Genomic DNA, 18,977 nt, shown 5'->3' on the forward strand with positions numbered 1-18,977 from the left:
GATTGGACCTTAGTTATGTAAAATGGAGCCGCCTGAGCTCTAATCCCACATGGAAACCGACCGAACCGACAGACCCAGTGTTACCATTCACCCAAATCTTTGGGCTGGAAAAAGCACGCTCTCCTTCTTCTTCTTCTTCTTCAGTTTCTTTTCGTCTTGCTGGTTAGATTTATAGTCAAATATTCCTTCAACTGATATAAAGAAAAGAATTATCGCACGCTTTTTTTTCCCAAATGAAAAATCCCAACGCCGAAAGCGAAGAAACGGATCGCGAGGTGAGACCAGGAGGCATTATGGTCCAGCGAAGAGACGACCTCGATGAAGATGATGATCTTCATAACAAACACACACAATTACGAAACTGCTGCTGCTTCTTCTGGAGGGCCCATGATCAAGATCAACGTCATGCGTGGCCCGGCCCAGCACCAGCTCTATGTCCCCGCCCATTCTACTTTCGGTAACTTGCTTGTACTTAATTCTTTCCTCAAATTAAAACACAAAGAGGACTTCTTTTTTTATTTTTGAGGTTAATATTGTCTTCATGCCCGTGCTATTGGAGCTATGGTGTGGATAAAGAATGAGGCGTAATTAGGGTTTTTGTCGTTTGCTTCCGCCTTTCATATGGGTCTTGGGGCTTCCACTCCTAAGCCTGCTTCTGGTATTACTCTCTGTTTTTTTAATGCAGTTATTAAGTTCGTAAATGGATTCTTATTTTGTGTGAACTTAAGATTAGTATCACATGTCTGTAAAATTTGTCTGTTTATTGCCATTTTAACTTCAAGATTTTCTGTTTTGGTCACCAAATTTTTAACATTTCTCAAAAATTTTGAAGACTTGTTTGATTGGTGGATTGGATGTTTTCAGCTTGGTAAAAAGAAACTATGTTTTCCTGTTATGAATTATGATTTATTGTATTGATACAAATTCATGTGTTCTTGTATTCATTGAGTGATGGCAGGGGAATTGAAGAAAGAAATTGCTCAAAAAATGGGTTTGGAACCTGATAAACTAAGGGTTTTGTTCAGACGGAAACAGAAAGAGGGCAAGGTGCATTTGCACTCGGCTGGTGTGAAAGATAATTCGAAGGTTTTGGTTCTAGAGAATCCAGCAAGCAAGGAGGAGAAGGTTGAGGGGATGACGAGTAGCAAAGAGAAGGCTGAAGAGACGACAGCTAGCAAAGAGAATAAGGTTGAGGAGATGAAGGAAAGTGGAGAAATGTCAAAGGCTTTTGCGGCAGTTGCTGGCATCAGCAAAGAGGTTGACAAGCTTTCTGAGAGAGTGAGTTTCTTAGCTTGTTGTATTTATTAGTATGGACAGTGAAGCCTATATAATAAATTGAGACTTAATTGGATTTTTTTTTTCTATATTTTGTTCATTTGGATAGGTGGCTGCATTAGAAGTGGCTGTGAACGGTGGAACCAAGGTTGCAGATGAGGAATTTGATGTATCAACGGAGTTACTAATGAGAGAGCTGCTGAAATTGGATGGGATTGAGGCTGAAGGAGAAGCAAAGTTACAGCGGAAGGCTGAGGTTGGTATTGTAGGAATTGAGGTTTATCAGATTTTGTTTTTGGACAATATTCACATGTTGCATCATTTTTGTTGCACTCATTTATTGCGTCATTTGCTATCTAAAAAAAGTCGAACTTAAACCAATTTTTTTGAGATTGGTCAACTATAGTCCTTATGGATGAATATCAATGTGTATTTATATCCTTTTATCTAAGCTAAGTTGTTTCTAGCCCATGCCCTGTATTATATGTTGTTAGAAACGATTGTGAAATGTAATGTCCAGTCTAGCTATTTTGGATTGAAAGATTAGGCCTTGGGAATGCGTTGCAACCGGAATCCTTGTTTCCATTTTTTATCATTGGGAATGTGGTTAGTAAGTCTTAAGTTATTGCATTTTTATGCCAGCCGAGAACTACTCTACGTGAGAAATATAGGACCATTATTGCTTGATATTTCAATCAAATTGCCTGGTAAATGGAAGATATCCAGTCCCTGGTTCCAATGGTCTTCTCTTTTGGAAATGCTGTGTGTTGCCTTGATATTGACACCTGTTGTAAGGAGAATACTGCTATTTTTCCTTGGAACTCCTTTAGTTGGTGATGCTGTAACTTGCCACTCCTTGTAATGACCGAGCACTAGCAAATCCATGACAGATCCTCCTCCTTATATTTTGCACTATAAACCTGTTCTCCTTCATGTCAACTATGACATGACAAGAGAATACAAGTGTGGAGGCAACACATAAGCATGTAGACATAGTCATGGCAATGTACACTTCATGCACAATTCTCACAGCACATAAAAATCTTTTGCTTTGTGCTGAAAGAGGAAAGGATTTTATGCAATTATTATTTTCAGCGTTGTATAATATTTTGTGGGATCATGTGTCAAGCTTACAAAATTGTAAATTCTGTATCTAGCAAATGAGTTGCGTATATGCTGCTGTCTGCTGTTATATCGACTCATTGCTCCCTTGATCAGGTGCATCGTGTCCAAAACTTCCATGAGACACTGGACAAATTGAAGGCAAGAAATTCCGATCCTTTTAGCAACAGTAGCAAAGCTGTGTCGTGACAACAAAATGGGAGACATTTGACTCTGGAATGGGAAGCTTCACTGCCCCTCCTCCTATGTCATCTTCAACAAATATGACGCAGGATCGGGAACAGTTTGATTAGTTAATTTTTTTCCAATTCTTTGGCCTATAAAACATATCTGTGGAGCAGAACATATGTATCATGAATGGATTCTTAACGATCGGGATATAATACTTAAATTGAATGGTCTTAAATTAGTGCCTTATGAATTGTTCCATTAGTTGTAGTTGAGCTGTTAACTAGCCTTTTACCATTTTCGAAGTATCTTGGAGATATTCAGTTCACATGAAAGGGATCATATGACCCATTAGATGTGTTTATACCCTTAGAAATGGTCTCTTAAGCAGGTTTGTGGACTCAACTCATGCTTCTCTGCTTTATTCTCGTTCTGTTTGCCCTCGGACGCAAATCTTACAGGTTGCACGAACAAGTTTACTCATAACAAGAGATGTGTCCTTGATCTCTAGTAACGTCAGGTGGGATCCACTTCCCAAGGTTTTTATATAGGATTTGGGAAGAATAAGAATGCAGATTCCAACCAATTGGCTTTCTTTCACTCGAAAACATAACATTTGCTGCATGTATCCTTTTGTTGAACAACTTTTATGGGATATAAATGCAATTGGGTTCAAAAAAGGAATGGTATATTAGGAGAAGAGGACGCATGGGGGGCCCAAAGGTAACTAGCGTGAATCATGGATTCTGCAGATAGAGCCCGCTTGACATTTGCTCGTTAAAGTCTTTGCTAGGCCTGATGTTACCTGTTGTTTTAATTAAAGAAATCATCACCCGTTTTACCGCTTCTTTTCATTTTATAATAATTCAATCTTAATTGTAAAATCATTTGCTTCGAATAAAGGTGTCAGCCGATAGATACTAGATATGCTTCCAGAATCCATAGGTTCGTTACAAAATTTTGGTTGAACATTCGCAAATGATAGCTTACTTATTACAAACTTCAACAAACGCCTTAAAGTAATTCAACTAATTAAACACACAGAGACAAAGGAACATCGCTGAGATTAAAACAGTGCCAATCAGATCCCCTCTGAAGGGTACATAATACAAGCAGACTACACTTACAATGGTCTCCATTCTCAAAATTCAAGAGGCCTGGAGCTCAGAAGTGAGAACCCCTACTTCTGATATACTATATTACCTCCCATCAAGCAATCTCACACCAGGAAAATCATATTTACAGCAAATATTTCTATATTTTGTTAATGTTTGCATGCAGTTACAGACTGATGGTTACTCCTCTTGCACCATTCACGTAAGGTGAAGGTGCTGTCACCTCTGAGTACGATGACGCATGCCAACCATGCTTTGTTGGGTCATATTTTTCTCCATCACCCCAGAGAGCATATGCTTCTTCTCCGTGGACGGCATCGTCTCCAATCTCGAGCTGGTCATCGGGCATTCTTAAAGGTATAAACAGCCTTATTACTAGAAGAATTATGGTTGTGGACGCTACATTCCAAGCAATAACAAACAAGGCTGCAACTATTTGCTTCACGAATTGAATCCCTCCATTCCCACCATAAAATGCACCCCTTGTGTTGATTGGTAGTATGAGCTTGCAGAGGTCTGGTTCTGCCAATAGGCCAGTGAGAAGGCCGCCCAACAGGCCAGCCACCGCGTGCGTGTGAAAAACACCAAGAGTATCATCTATCTGTGGTCACATGAAAGCCAACAAACGTCAAGTTCAAACCTCAAAACATATGAAAAACAGTACTAATATTTCAGAAGAATTTTAGGCCTTGATTATCCAAGTGAAATTTATTATTCAACTAAAATTCAGTTTGTTACATGTCTTCTATTTGCTTATTGTATTTATGGACAGACATTGAATTGGCAATTATAGTTTCTAAACTCGCAATATATATATTTTTTGTATAAGGTAAAATAAACAAAAGAATAGCTCAATCTACTAAACTTGTTAAAGAAAAGAAACAAGAAGGATTTCGAACGTGAGAAGTGGACAAAGTAAAAGATCGAATCTCACTTCACAGAAAATCCAATGGGATCTTTTTTAACCAAGGGTAAGTGTCAATATTTTTACATATGGTCTTTTTCAATCCGTACGTAAAAAATTGTCAAGAATTATATACTCTGCGATTCAGGAATTAAGATGGAAACATGATTAAAAATGCTCAGAATTCCATCATTGAAAGTGACAGGGGGTTAATTTCTAAAGGTGGGGGCCAACCTGATCATTTCGTGTCGGATAAACGATGCTTTAAGCAAGGAGAAAAGGCCAAAAAGACAAGCACCCACCCATCGGGTTATAAAGTCAACGAGCTTTATTCTCTTTTATACGGATGACTAACCAGGACGAGGAGGCGACATCTTCAATTTGAATTAAGAAAAATGGATGCAAGAAACTAATGTAAATTGCGTGGAACTTGTGTACAGCACAGGAGACTTTACAGCGATTAACTTGTATAGCATATAGTTTCTAGGGAAAAAAAACTTAGGACATCAGTCTCTCCCACGACAGACAAGGAGATGAATTTTTGTGAAGCTGACATTTTTGTTGAGATGGTTGCTATGTAAGTAAAAAGTTATGTTATTAAAAAAATTGAATAAAATATCATATATATATGTATCGAATTTAAAAATTTAATAGGTTTAATTTTTAAATTCAAATGATATACAATATGTATGTGTTTTTTAATGTATTTTTATGAGCGTTAAGTATGATAAATTTTTCAGTAATTGATATTAAAGCTAAAGGTTACAGGTTCGAATTTCATAGTGTTGCTGAAAGAAATTATTAACAAATCAAATATTGATCACATATATCAATTTTATGTACTCGAATATCAGTATTAGATTAAAAAATTCGACTTTGAATGCAACAAGTGTATAGAATCAAAATATTTTAAAAAAAATGTAATGTATTGAGTTAACTTGTGATGAAATATAAGGTTAAAACTATGATTGATTGCAAGCTTGAGAAGCATTGAAATTACTTAAGTAGTAAGGTTGTGTGCTGTGATTAAATACAAGTTTGAGAGATATTGAGATAACCTAATTTCACATAGAGGCAAGGTTGAATGTTAGGCTTAAAGTACACTCAAATGTAAGATTGTTTGACCTAAATGAGATGTTGATAGAATTTATTGTCATAGAAAACTAAAGTGAAACTAGATAAAAATTCACAAGTTAATAGAAAAAATTATTAAAATGATTTATATATGAGTAAAAAATTTTATATTATTAAAAAATTTAAATAAAATATCTTTAAAAAATTTAAAAATCTAATAACTTAAAGCTTTTAAATTTAAATGGTATCTAATAGGTATATAAATTCTTTGACATACCACCATGACAAATTCCAATAATTTTGTTCCAGAGGCGATATTCAATGAAGCATCTTTCTGAAATAGCCTTAATTAATGGTCACAGCATGCAGGCTTGCAAGTTGAGGAGATAGTCAATCTTCTCGCCTCTCTTGGATTTGTGTGATGTGGCCCGGCCGCAAATGAGAACCTTTGGAGTCCTAAATTCAATGACTTTGGACATTTCCCACTAGTGCTCTTAAAGACTTAAACCCACCCACCTAATTTTTCTAGAACTCTACCCTTTGGTTCAAATTTTGTATAGATTCAATGTGCAAAGAGTGATGCGAATAATCAAACTAAGGCAACAGTTAGTCAAGCCTCAAATAGGATGGGAGCCACGTACCAGACGAAACAAAAGCTAGGACAAAAATAGTACATACCTTTTGTAGCCAACTGCATTTCTTGTGAAGGATCATCATGGATACCCATGGAATACTGCCAGAAAGCATTCCCATGACTATAGCAGCCCAAGATTGCACCAAGCCTGGAACAAAACGAACACTTTAAAGTTTTAAATTGAACGATTGCTGCAAAATTGCACTATGATTCCACAAATTCTTGTTTTTATTAAAACTTACGAACCTGCTCCTGGAGTGATGCAAACAAGTCCTGTCATCATTCCCTGAACAGCTCCAATCACGGAAGGCTTCCCAAAGAACACAACATCAAGAGATGTCCAGACAAGAAGGCTCGTTGCTGCACAAACATTCGTGTTGAGTACTGCTATTGAAGAGTCAATATTTGCAGCATATGGAGCTCCTCCATTGAACCCTGACCACCCCATCCAGAGCAACCCAGCACCTGCAAGCATCAGCAAAACATTGTTTGGGGGAAACCTTTCCCTGTCGCTCCTTAGCCTTGGTCCAACCTGTGTCATATTGTATATAATTGTAAGAATAACAAATGATATTATCAACCTTGAGAAATTTGATTATAAAAGAACTGTGATTTATGTTACCCAGTATGCAGCAGTGAGACCGGCGATCCCAGAGGAGAGGTGAATAACGTATCCGCCAGAGTAATCGATGACACCCCAGTGATAGAGAAAGCCTCCACCCCAGAGACTAAAAGCTCCAACAGTATAGGAGAATATAAGCCATAGAGGGACAAAAGCCATCCAGGCCTTAATATTCATGCGACCAAGAACAGAACCAGCGAGCAAAATAAGAGTAATAGCAGCAAAAGTGAATTGGAAATATACTAGCGTAGCCATGGGATAAAAAGGCTCGGTGGTCTCATAGGCATCTTTGGTGACCCTGTGCCTACTCTCAGGGACCTTGGCTCGGTCAACAAGGTATTTTTGGCCTAGAGCCGGTGCACCCTTGCCCCAGAAAGGGAGGAGTTCGTCACCAAAGGCCATGCGGTAGCATAAAAGGACCCAGCAAATAAGGACCGCAGCAAAGGCATAAAGGGCCATGAAGGCAGAGTTCACGGCCCATTTCTTCTTCACAATACTCGCATACAGGATCACAAGTCCAGGCATGCTCTGAATCGCCACCAGAGTCGATGCTGTCATTTGCCATGCATTGTCTCCTTTGTTTAGCCATGGGGGCACTGCTGGAGAGATCTCGTGTGTTGTGTAGGCTACCTGACCGGCATCCATGGCTAAAATTAGCGTGAGATGCGCAGGGTTGACTCAGAAGCATCCACCTGGGCAAAATGTATTGTTAAATATCGTGTTTAACTACTCCCGAGTCTTATATATCTGTTCGGTAGGTTTTGAATAGAAGAAAGTGAATGCATTGCGGAGTAACATTTTTTTCCTTATTTTAACTTATTCTTTTTTGTAAATTAATTGGAAGGTTCGTGTCAAGAATGAAAGGTTTTTTTTTTTTTTTTTTTTGGTGTTTGGTGATATGAATTAGACTTGTCCAAGTTGAAAATATTGAATTGGGAAAAGGTCTCCATCTTTTGACCCACGTGAATTCGACCTGAAACCGTAGCGAACTTGCTAAGCTTGGTCGGTCAATGCATGTGATACTTGAATAATGAGAACATATGATATGATGCAACTGCAATTGCAATTCCATGGTATCATGCTTACGTTCAATTTGTAGGCGCGAATCTGTGTTCAAATTCGGAGGTTTCATAGAGTATTTGTTTAGGAGTGAAACAGATGTTCAAACATATTCTAAGGAATGTAGGAGCAGATAGTATATTAGTACATGAAAATTTTGCTATTCCATCTGCCAGCCTGTTGCAAATAAACCAAGGTCGTTCGATGGAAGCTTCAAAGTCATTCAAACCTAAGTCAGGTCTTTGGGGTCTTTCTAAGAAAAGGAGAAAGATTGATAACTTGGCAAGTTACCCAACTGTTTAAATAGTTTCAGATTTGTTTTTAACTTTGACAAACCAGCTCATATCATCTCTCTCAGGAGTTTGGAGAAAAACATATGGCTGAAGACTATAAGCAGTTTCTGAGAAGAAGCAGAATTGCTTTGTAATACTATATACTTGCTATTCTTATAAAATATGAGACTCGGAAAAAAGATTATTTATGTTATATTCAACAAAATTAGCCTAATATATTGATTGACAATTACATGGAAACAAGAAGGCATCAAATCTTGGTCACTGATTTGCTGATGCTTATGCAATTTTGAACCCGATGGAAGCACAACTATTATGTTGCATTAATCAACGCTCTTTGCAACTGTTGAAAGTCAGGGAGATCGCCAGCGAAACATGGAATCCGCCGGTAGATAACCGAGGCTGCTCTAATAAGAATGCTTGCAGTCAAACCACATATGGTAAAAGCTCCTTGCTCCGTTTCGAAGTCAAAACAATGGAAAACATACTTCCAACTATTCCATTCCCTTTCTTCAGATCTATGATTTTCTTCCTGCAGAATAGCAGAATATAAGTTAGTTGCAAAATCCTGAATCTCTTCATCAATGGTAAGGGTTGCAATAATATGAATGTGATTTTCCGAGTTAATTTTGACAGGTTGGCTAATAAGTTGATAGAATGACAGTCGCTATATCCCCAAGTCCCCCCTGTTTTCAATTATCACTACCCTGAATCTAAAGAATGGATTTAGGAAAGTAATTATCTTTTTGCTGCCTTTTTTTTGGTTTTGATTCACCGCCTTTTCTCTTAATAACCTTCCTTCACATTAATTGTTTCAATTGCCATAGCAATTGTATGTGATTATGGGAATATATATTCAGGAACATTCGCTGCCCATTTTCAACTTAATTAATTGACCAAATTCTGGACCTTGAGAAACATTTCCAGTGGGACATCAAAAACAGCATCAACCTCTTCACAGTTAAGCACAGGCCTAAAGTCTTCAATCTTGGCAAGTAGTCCTACCACTGGAACAACCCTGAGTTGGTTCTGCATGAAGTTTAGATTTAGATTTTAGACTTGCATCTACAGGGGAAAAAAAAAGCCTATTAAAAATTGTGAATTTCACAATACCTGAGAGATGAAGGGCTCTAAATTTGCAACTACTTGAATCAAACGTGAGTCCAAGCCAATCTCCTCCATAGCTTCTCTTAATGCAGTAGCAGAGTCATCCGTATCTCCTTGATCCATTTTTCCTCCTGGCAATGCTACATCTCCTATTTCCTTAAAAGAAAAATGCTTCAGGATTTTTGACATGTTGAAACTGGCACAAGTTACGTCTATGAAGTTCTCTCTTTGAGAAGAATTCAAAATTTTTGTTGCTTCAAACATGGTATAACAATTATATTAACATGTTTCAATCAAGAAATAAAAAAGCATTCAATTGCAGGTCAAAACTGGAATTATTTGTCAATGTTACCAGGGTGAGATGACAACTTCATAGATCTCTTGGTAAGAATAACGCGTAGATCGCCTTGGTAGCCCTCAAAGAGGCATATCAAGACAGCTGCTCTCCTCTTCCTCCAGTTTGCACAAGTAAACTGCTCATTTTCACCTTCTAGAGGATCAGTGATTCCAAAATTAGAACCGATATTACGACCGTTAGTGTTCTCCAATTCTTCAACCCGACTAGATGGTTTGTAACATTGAAGCTGTTCTGCAAGTCTTCGGAGCGTTTGGGGTCCCAAATCCTCATTTCTTTGGCATTCCATCGCCCTGCTTATGCATATAGGTGGACCAATACTGGCCACACGAGAGTTTGATCCTAGTCAAGTTGTTTACAAGTTCTGTAACATATATACAGAACTATCCTGGAGGAAAATCACATATCTTTGATTCCAAGTTTTGAATTAGGTGGACATGCCTTTCATGCAAGATTGAGTAATGATGCTCGAACAATTATGATTCGAATCTTCCCCACTAGTAGAATTGACGTTTAAATTTGTGGGAATGTCAAGTTCAATGAAATAACTTAATCTGGAAATGCAGTTTTTAGGAGCATTCACTGAGAATGAAAGAAAATAACTGATCGAAGCAAATGATATAAAAATGACAAGCTAGTTTGGAAACCGATTTAACTCATTCTCACCGAAAGCATATTCGTTGGAACACTAGAATACGATGGAATTCTAAACCAGTAGGAAATTTGTCCAAGTTGCAGCTGCATCTATACGTGCTCGTCCCAATTGTCGTGATCCTGACTCGGGTAAAGTTATTGTTGGGCCTATTAGTCCATTAAAGTCAAATTTGTGAACTTGTTTGCTTCGGAAACAACATGGGTTTGGCCTTGGAACTGATTATATAAGATGGGCTTATCTCATATCCAGAACAAATATTTAAACTAGACTCAAACCCAATAGGAAGAGAAGACACCTTCCCTGCATAATGACAACCCAAGAATCCAAACAAAAGAAGAAAGAGAAAGAGCTGGAGAAAGATTTGTAGTATGCCAATGTACGGCTGAATAGATCCATGGATCATAGCCATTGTAAATCATAGGTCTTGAACCTTCAAAGAGTCAAGATGAAGAAAAAACAGAAAAGATGACGGGTCTGACAGCCATTGGGGAGTTTTGTAAGGCGTGATGTAAAAGGGTTAAAAGGCAATTGAGATTCTTCTGTCTAAGCTGCTAGCAGGGAGGATGTTTTATTTTTCTCGTCTCATTAATTAGTAGGTGCCTTGTGTTTATTGCCTCCAATGATTTTGAAGTATTGGAGAGAATATTGCACGCTGTTATGTGTTTGATTACTTAGCTTGTATAGTTCATATTTAAACAGAGAAAGAGGTTGGAATGATATGTAATCTGTCCTACCACCGACAGAAAACAAAGTAAGATTCTAACTGTCCCTTGCCAATTAGAAAATATTTGTTAGTTTATACAGCTGGCTAGCAACCAATGGTCTGAAAGTTGACATTGATGAGGGAAAGTAGTAGTTCCCAAGAAAATTAGGATTCCTTAACGAGATGAGAACATAACTGTAGTACTTTCGTTATTTTCTACTTCTCACTTCTCAGCCCCGTCCGCCTGGAAATCATTATCGGGATTATCGCTGTCGTAGGTTAAAGTACTTGTCTAATCATCATGTACAATAAAATTTTGTGGCCATGCTTCTACAGTTTCTTACGGCATGGGTCTCACTTAAATTTTGGAATCATTCGGATTAATTGATTGGTTGATCGATTTTTGGCTGCAAATTCTTTACTTTAGGTGACTGATGAGGGCAAACCACATCAAAAGGTTTATCGATAAGAAAAAGAAAGTAAAAATTGGATGATATCATAAGGTAAAACGGGGTTCAGAAGGAAGCTTGATTGAAGTTTGAGATGAAAATTGTAAATTTTTAGAAATTTCATTAACTGAAACTTATATACTTAGTTATAAGGTGAGAGGTCAATTATGGAACCTCCCACATATATAATATAATTACAGATATTTCATAATGGTTCTCGACATAAATTAATTTCTTACCATATCAGGGAAAAGAAAGGCCGGTGAAATGATAATAAAAGATGAAAAATCTATCATGAGATCACCAACAAAGAAGAGAATAGATAATTAAACATTACCCCACTCCAATTTTGTCATATAAGGTGGACCTCTTGAGGCCTGTCTGTCGGAAAGACATTGGACAAGCACCCTTTGTTTTGAATGTTAAGTCGTTGCTAGATATAGGACATATTGTCATTTTCCAATTAATTGGAATTATGCTATTTCATTACATGAAATAACATACACGATGACTTAACCAATAATTATAAACTAAAGATTTCTTAGATGCATATATACATCTAAATCACACAAATTAAGGACTGCACATCCCTAACTACTCAATATTTGGTTATTTCTTCTTTCTTTCACACGTCCCTACTCCATATCAATCATCAATTTGTTTTTCTTCATTTCATTTTTTTTTCCAATGTATAATTATAAAAATAAAAATAAAACTTTTTTTTTTTGCTATACTTTGGTTATATCATCTTCTTCTCTATATATACATACTATAGCTGGGAATAGACGCAGGGGTATATATCTTTGCAAGTTTACAAGTTTTTACAGAAGCAATTAACTTGCTAGGTCTATAAGCTGCTAATATCTCCATTATTTATAGAGACTTTCATAGCTTCTTCTACAAAGATTCCCTCCTTATAGATAATAATTAGGTATTTCATGATGATTTTCACCATAAATTTTTGGGAAGGGGGGTACTTGAGAATTATTATTGGTTTTAGTGCTGTTTTTTCAAGATTTATTCCTAAGAATTGCTCCCTTTAATTTGTTTCATTAAGGAGTATTTTTGGGAAGCATATAGCTTTGAATATTTGAGGCCAAGCCATGGTGCCAAATCATGATTCACAAAGAACAGGCCAAAACAATACGCAAGTTAGAGAAGTCATGGGTAGGGATAGGGGGAGGCCACGTCGCTCGCCCTTATGCTCTTGATAAAAATTAAGTATGACATTGGCACTGTTTCCTCGTTATCCTAATTGTATACCAAACAATATTCTTGACTGTTTAAACAATGACGCACCATTTATCACGGCTTCCACGCATAAATAAATACTCATGAAAGAAATATTTAACTCTATGAATCTTATTTAAAACCCTCTGATATCAGCCCCAGCCCTTTAGCTAAACCTACATATAATACACCATTGATTCCCATATGGCTAGTCCTCCTCCTCAACTATCATCTTCCATGGCCCCTTATGGTCCTCAACAAGACGATCAACTTCTTTTCTCTCGTGATAAAAACTTCGCTTTGCATGGGGAGATTATGATGTTTATTTTTCTCCTAGTTTTTGCTGCCTTTATTTCCTTTCTGCTCTTCTTCCTCTACATAAAAGGCTTCCGCAGTAACGCTAGTCTGCAAGAATATTCAACCGAGCAAGTGTAGCCCTATAAATTCTCCGGTGTCCATCCGGCCAAGGCCCAGTTCGTAAGGGGTTCAAAGGTGTTGATGAATCGACCTGTGTAGCCAGCCAATGGTACGGTATCAAAGTTATGAATATGTGTATTTTGGAGTTTGGGTTCCTCTCCTCCCCTGTCAGTTCTCTCTTTCTCGACTTCACGGAGGAGGGCCGGCCACCAGGGATTCATTGCGACATATCCTGCAGGTAAGGATAAAATCCCCATGGGGTGGCAGCTACGGTCTGGTGGATAGTAATTGTTGGATGTAGAAATTAATTAAATCTAGCCAGCTGGAGGGAATAGAGGTCGATATTCTATGCATTTAACATATGCCATTTTAATATAGTTTACAAGTCTAATTAGTTTAGAATTTAATTTATAAATCAAAACTCAACTTGAGATTAATTTGACTTCATTGGCTTGATTTGCAATATCAAAATAGTTCTCTTAACAAGTAGCTCATATGGCCTAATTTGATTTTTTTTTTTTTTTTTTGTTGAGAAGTCTCCATCATCAATTAAGGATTAGCTGCATGATTTCAGAATAGATCAGTGACCATTTTTTTTTTTTGTGGGAAAACACCCCAAAACAAAAAGTTTAATAAGTATTTGGTAAAATCTTTTCTAAAGTTCAGCAATACTAATATAAAGAATTCATCTATGTTTTTTGTTAAATTTCATATTGTTTTTAACAATAAAGATAATCATTATACGTTAGTTCTAAATATTGTTAATTTCAACATTTTCTGATCATGAATGCAATATTTTAGGGATATAAGAGCTCAAAGAAAAAGAATTAAGAAGAGAAATAAGAAAAAATGAAAATGCCTTTTCTGTCTTTCTTTTTCGGCCTAACAAAAATGAAAATTGTACATTTCACGAGATTTTGAGGAGGAAATAGAAGGGATAAGAAATATTTTATTTGGTGTGAAACCAAACTTCTCGTGGTGAATATCGGATTGAGGGCCTGTTATGGGCTGTATCCTTGTCTATTGTCTGGAGTAAGGGGAATTCTCACTGAAGCTTTAATTGTGAGTTTAAAAAATTAAATGTACATTTCAATAAAATATTTAGAATGAAATTTTATCTCAATCAATCTGACGAGGCACACGTATTTTATTTTATTTTATTTCTTAAAAGATTAACTCGGTTAGTTGCACTGATTAATAACGTATAGATTAGTATATTGGCCCACCATTAGTTCATACATTGCAAGCCCGTTTAATCTTTGGCATGTCTTTCCATATTCCAATAATAGTTTCATTTTCTTCTTTCTTAATTTGTTTTGTTTTCTTTTTATTTGTTGTGTATTTAATATGCAATTTGGTAGCAGAAGCACATTCAATCAGCCAATTTTTGAATTTCAATTGGAATGAAAATTATGATGGGAAAATGTTAAAAATTAAACTTGAAAATTAGCTTAATTAATTTATTTAGTTACTCTTAAGACATGACATTAATAAATTTAAAGTTTGAATCTTAACACTTACAATCTCTTTTTTCATTTCTAAATTGCAATCTCTTTTGTGTTAAAAAAAATGTTAACACTTGCAACGTTTTTTGATAGACGATATCCTCTTTTATATAAAAAAAATAAAACTTAGCAGTTCTCCTTAAAAAGATTGAACTCCAAAGTTTGAATCTCTTCTCTTCTTAGACTTTCTCAAAATGAATAAAAAAAAAAAAACTAAAAACATCCATGTATCTTTGCTGTAAGTAATAATTTCTTTTTAATTATAATTTTAAAAATATTTAGGATGAGTTTGTTTTTACTAAAAGCTAAGACACCTGCATTGAAGAGGGTCGATAGAATTACCATTTATTTAGCCAAGTTGTTACAGCTTGTTATAGATAGACTTACCCCATATATATATATATATATGTGTGTGTGTGTGTATGTATGTATGTATAAATATATTCTACTTATAAAAGACTTTGTTATCAATGCCTTGCCAGTTATAGAGAAGCTAACCACAAATATATAATGGTTTCAAAGCAGGATACTCTTATATAGAGCAAAGAATATAGAACCAATCTTAGAAATTGAAGGTCTTTTTAAGTGAGAAGACACAAAATTAACAGTATGGCTGGTTATCCCTTCAGATTTTCATGGCTTTCATTTATTTCTGTGCTAAATTAGATAAGTACTGTAACTTTTGCCTTGCAGGTGGCGTATTGCTCATTGCTCAAGAAATATCTCTATGCCTCCAAAGTATCAAAATTCTCCAAGTTAATCCTGATTAGACGATGAGCCCAGAGAGGAGCTATTCATCCTCTTCCCTTGACATTTTGGAGTTGACGAGGTCCATCCAGGTCACTGAATCCAGCTAGCAGGGCTTCCGGCCCTTACTGAACAAGCCTTATTTGGTTGAACACTTGTACCAGGATCTTTTCAGAGCTCCAAGGGTGCTCGAAACTCAATGGAGGTACAGTGATGGAAAGGCTATCGATAAAAACATAAAAAAATCTGAGGATTCATCAACAGCCTCGTCTCTCATAACAAAGGCCCATAGCCAAACTGAGCCACAAATATGGGGTCGGAGCCTTGATCCTAACATGGACCCCAAGATCAAACGGTGGACTTGCCTATTATACTATATATACTAGTATTTATTTATCAATTTTGTAGACTGCTTGCGAACAGAGTTTTAGCTCAGAAATCGCGGCTGAGCAACCTGGAATACATAGAAAAACTAAAAAATGATATAAATACTGAACAAGTAGTTGAAAATTCAATGTTTTCCTATATATATGATTAAAAATTGAATATCCTATAATACCTAATACATTATAAACTCTCAATCTCCTTCCATTTGTCATGTTCTATTTAGGTGACATTTGCAGGCCAGAGTATCGTTGATAGCACCACAGGTTGCTTTCTATGAACTTCAACGCATGATATTGCAAAAAGAAAGGATGGAAATTCTTGAGACAGAAATGGCGAAAAAAGAAGGCGGATTAGTAACTTTATCTGATCATCGTGCATTATGGTGGAGCACCTATATTCTAGACTGATCAGTTTATCTTTTCTTCATTTTTCTTTTCTAAGTTCATTAGCAATTGAGACATTGAGTAGCTAAGCCTACTTCTGGTTGCAGCTGAATTCTAAACATTGAAGGACGAGAGAGACATGCTTGCCTCCACCTATTTCCTGATGCTAGAAGGCATTTAGAAACAATAAAGCTATATAGATTTGGATTGCAAGATCCAATATTGAAATCAAAATCTCAGGACCCAACCTGTTGCATTAATATTCGTAAAGTTGTTAGTTTCCTTTCTATTTTCATAGTGCAATTCACTTTAAAATAATTTCAAATAAGTGAAATCAAGCAAGCTTTCGAATCATTAGAATTCTGTTTAAGGCCATAATGGATCAATGGAGGTTCCTGCTCTCTCTCTATATATAGCAGTTTTACTTCTATCTCGATGAATCAATATGAAGCCATTCATGCAACTTTTGGGAAAACATATATAGGACCCTCTGCCCCAATTTCTTGCAAGCTAGACATGGCTCGTCTTTTTTTGTTAGCAAGAACATGAATCTGGAATTGTAGCATGTCTTGTTTCGACATATTCTAAATTCAATTTTCATTGGGGCAGATAATGCACAAGAAACGACAGAGAATCATTATAAAAACAAAAAGTTTATTATATCAATTGCTGTAATATTGGTACAATACAATAAGGAAAACCTTCCTCTCGGATAAGTACCTCAAGATCTCACTTAGAATTGTCCCATTCATATAGTCAGATCTAGAGTACTTACCCTTCTTGCACTCTTCTTACTATGATCTTCTCCTTTCAATCTGCTAAGCTTTGAGGATGACGGTGAGTACAATGACAGAGATAACTCACTGACAATATCGCCTTCCTTGGAACTTCTCTGGCTTTCTTCGTTCACCTGCGTTAGCCGTAGAGATAAATCCAAATCGAGGTTGCAACATTCTGAAGTCTTTCTTTTCATCGTCTTAAAGTCTTGTGCGTTAGTTTTGTATAAATCAGAAGGGCAGCTTCTGCTAAAATATTTATGATCTTCTCCTTTAGCTTGCATTTGGTTTGTGGGGTTGAGCGCAATTGGGTCTAATCTTGGCTGGTTTTGGAACGATTCAAGATTGTGAGGTGATGAGAATTCATTCTTCAGTTCATGGCTTTTCCAGCTAGATATTGCATTGAAAGGGGAAGTGCCCATCCTGAAATTGTAATTGGTCCTGTTGCTACTGTTACTGCCAAAGATCCTCTCTGTCACTGTTCCATTCAATCCTGGTCTTGCTTCATAAATGAAACGACTGCTTGTATAAGGATTACTCATCATGCACCCGCGGCCATTCCAGAAAGCATCTCCGTATCTTGAAAATAAGTGAAATTTTGCGTAGAAATTAATTCCATATTTGAAATAGTCTAGTACGTACATTAATCGTTAATTTTGGTACCTGAAACTACTAGAACTATCGCCTTGATGATGGTTATTGTATCCTTGCAGCATGGGAAGTTGACTGAGATTATAAATATTTCGATCTCCACTTTCCACAAGATGCCTATGATCGCTTATGACTGTCATGTAAAGTAAACTTGTCTGCATTAGGGACGACCATTGATCGAAAACCTAATATCAATTCAATGGAAAAGAAAAAAGAAAGATAGAGAAATTAAAGTACGAACCTTGTCCTGGATCATCAATCTTCTTGGTTCTATACATCTGATGAGAAATACCGAAAGGTAGACAAGGAAAATATTGTTAAAAACAAAATCAAACAATTTCATTCTATCAATGAATATAAAATGAGAAAATATTAGCTATTTTACTAGTTTCTATATGGTCAAATTAATAACCTGTAGATGGCTCTTGACATGTGCGATGCTAAGTCCTTTTATATTCATCAGTTGAAGAACCAACTTTGGGGTAGCTTCTGTAAGTCAGAAGATCATCTTTTCTAATTAGTTAATTACCACCAAATTAGATCAGACTTGAGATTGGTAAGGGTAGAAATGAACTCACTGTCTTGTCCACCGAGTCTCTCTACTGCGAGAACAAAACGAAGGTGCAGATCGGGTGTCCAACGGAGCCTTGGCATCTTGGATCTGACATAAGGCCTTACGGATGGCTTCTTCTCATTCTCTTCCACCGTGCTGTTGCTTGAGCTTCCCCCATTTCTAGGCTTACTTTCACCATCATTTTCCTCACTCTCACTCTCAGCCTGATTATGTTTTGATGGGCTTGTCTTTGAACATTCCCCTGCACTATTTCCCTCCATCTTTCCAGCTAGCTTCCTCTCTCTATCATCAGTATCCAAGTCTAGGAATCATAGCACAAAATAAGAGACTAAAAATACAAAGGGCTATGAACATGGAGGCTTAAAATTAAGCCATATACTATTCTAACTTGTAACAAAAAGTAGGGTGTAGCTTTCTTGGTTGATCAAAATAAGCTTATTTTATTTTCTCCTATTGCAGACGCAAGACAGAGAGAAAACTAGGTGAAAGGAAGCATCAAACCCCAAGCAAAGCTACAGGTCTTTGAACAGAGGTGAGGATATGGGAAACCCTAGATCTTGACAGGGAAGACAGACAAACCAGTTTTCTTCTGCCCTACCTTCTTTCTCTTGGGAACGGGACTAGTAAACAATAATATGTACTCATATCCTTACGTATATATTAGGAATATATTATATCATCCATGCCATGCAACACATGTTTATGCATGGATGGATGTCAAGTCATGCATTGAAGTATATATATACGGTGTGTAATATATATATATATATAT

The 18,977-nt window shown here is 36.5% G+C and overlaps 3 protein-coding genes, 1 long non-coding RNA gene and 1 pseudogene across 5 annotated transcripts; 2 read left to right on the forward strand and 3 right to left on the reverse strand.

The window, feature by feature from the left end:
• The first annotated feature begins 35 nt into the window (after positions 1–35).
• Positions 36–2,814, forward strand: LOC111295890 (BAG family molecular chaperone regulator 4-like; annotated as a pseudogene). Its single transcript, XR_016326225.1, has 4 exons — positions 36–457; positions 959–1,278; positions 1,385–1,531; positions 2,494–2,814. The product of XR_016326225.1 is annotated as a BAG family molecular chaperone regulator 4-like (transcript).
• Positions 2,815–3,597: 783 nt separating this feature from the next.
• LOC111295889 (ammonium transporter 2-like) lies at positions 3,598–7,695 on the reverse strand. Its single transcript, XM_022889686.2, has 4 exons — positions 6,915–7,695; positions 6,539–6,824; positions 6,337–6,440; positions 3,598–4,281 (listed from the first exon to the last, which is right to left on the reverse strand). Exons 1-4 carry the CDS (start codon positions 7,557–7,559, stop codon positions 3,847–3,849), a joined length of 1,470 nt encoding a protein of 489 aa, XP_022745421.1. The 5' UTR covers positions 7,560–7,695; the 3' UTR covers positions 3,598–3,846.
• A 740-nt stretch (positions 7,696–8,435) lies between these two features.
• On the reverse strand, positions 8,436–10,952 carry LOC111295892 (nudix hydrolase 15, mitochondrial-like). Its single transcript, XM_022889691.2, has 4 exons — positions 9,726–10,952; positions 9,380–9,522; positions 9,176–9,295; positions 8,436–8,798 (listed from the first exon to the last, which is right to left on the reverse strand). The coding sequence occupies exons 1-4, from the start codon at positions 10,015–10,017 to the stop codon at positions 8,580–8,582; spliced, it is 774 nt and encodes a 257-aa protein (XP_022745426.2). The 5' UTR covers positions 10,018–10,952; the 3' UTR covers positions 8,436–8,579.
• A 2,254-nt stretch (positions 10,953–13,206) lies between these two features.
• LOC149515939 (uncharacterized) lies at positions 13,207–16,467 on the forward strand. The gene is made up of 3 exons (XR_016326310.1): positions 13,207–13,420; positions 15,381–16,203; positions 16,312–16,467. It is a non-coding gene; the product is annotated as an uncharacterized LOC149515939 (long non-coding RNA).
• A 322-nt stretch (positions 16,468–16,789) lies between these two features.
• On the reverse strand, positions 16,790–18,647 carry LOC111297268 (uncharacterized). The gene is made up of 5 exons (XM_022891942.2): positions 18,210–18,647; positions 18,044–18,120; positions 17,873–17,909; positions 17,644–17,764; positions 16,790–17,559 (listed from the first exon to the last, which is right to left on the reverse strand). The coding sequence occupies exons 1-5, from the start codon at positions 18,463–18,465 to the stop codon at positions 16,953–16,955; spliced, it is 1,098 nt and encodes a 365-aa protein (XP_022747677.2). The 5' UTR covers positions 18,466–18,647; the 3' UTR covers positions 16,790–16,952.
• Between the last annotated feature and the right edge of the window lie 330 nt (positions 18,648–18,977).

This window comes from Durio zibethinus, chromosome 12 (genome assembly GCF_047325235.1).
Source record: "Durio zibethinus cultivar Kanyao isolate XHJ-2024 chromosome 12, ASM4732523v1, whole genome shotgun sequence".
NCBI classification, from domain to species: Eukaryota; Viridiplantae; Streptophyta; class Magnoliopsida; order Malvales; family Malvaceae; genus Durio; species Durio zibethinus.

What these genes read in the sequence shown, in the direction of transcription:
- LOC111295889 (XM_022889686.2), bottom strand. Translation starts at nt 7,559, where the DNA reads ATGGATGCCGGTCAGGTAGCCTACACAACACACGAGATCTCTCCAGCA. An exon ending in TTGCATCACTCCAGGAGCAG is followed by an intron (nt 6,441 to 6,538) that starts GTTCGTAAGTTT and finishes GTTTTGTTCCAG; the next exon opens with GCTTGGTGCAATCTTGGGCT. An exon ending in AATGCAGTTGGCTACAAAAG is followed by an intron (nt 4,282 to 6,336) that starts GTATGTACTATT and finishes ATGTGACCACAG; the next exon opens with ATAGATGATACTCTTGGTGT.
- LOC111295892 (XM_022889691.2), bottom strand. Translation starts at nt 10,017, where the DNA reads ATGGAATGCCAAAGAAATGAGGATTTGGGACCCCAAACGCTCCGAAGA. An exon ending in GAAGTTGTCATCTCACCCTG is followed by an intron (nt 9,523 to 9,725) that starts GTAACATTGACA and finishes TTAAGGAAATAG; the next exon opens with GAGATGTAGCATTGCCAGGA. An exon ending in TAGAGCCCTTCATCTCTCAG is followed by an intron (nt 9,296 to 9,379) that starts GTATTGTGAAAT and finishes AACTTCATGCAG; the next exon opens with AACCAACTCAGGGTTGTTCC.
- LOC111297268 (XM_022891942.2), bottom strand. Translation starts at nt 18,465, where the DNA reads ATGGAGGGAAATAGTGCAGGGGAATGTTCAAAGACAAGCCCATCAAAA. An exon ending in GAGACTCGGTGGACAAGACA is followed by an intron (nt 18,121 to 18,209) that starts GTGAGTTCATTT and finishes TCTGACTTACAG; the next exon opens with AAGCTACCCCAAAGTTGGTT. An exon ending in GATAGTTCTAGTAGTTTCAG is followed by an intron (nt 17,560 to 17,643) that starts GTACCAAAATTA and finishes CTTATTTTCAAG; the next exon opens with ATACGGAGATGCTTTCTGGA.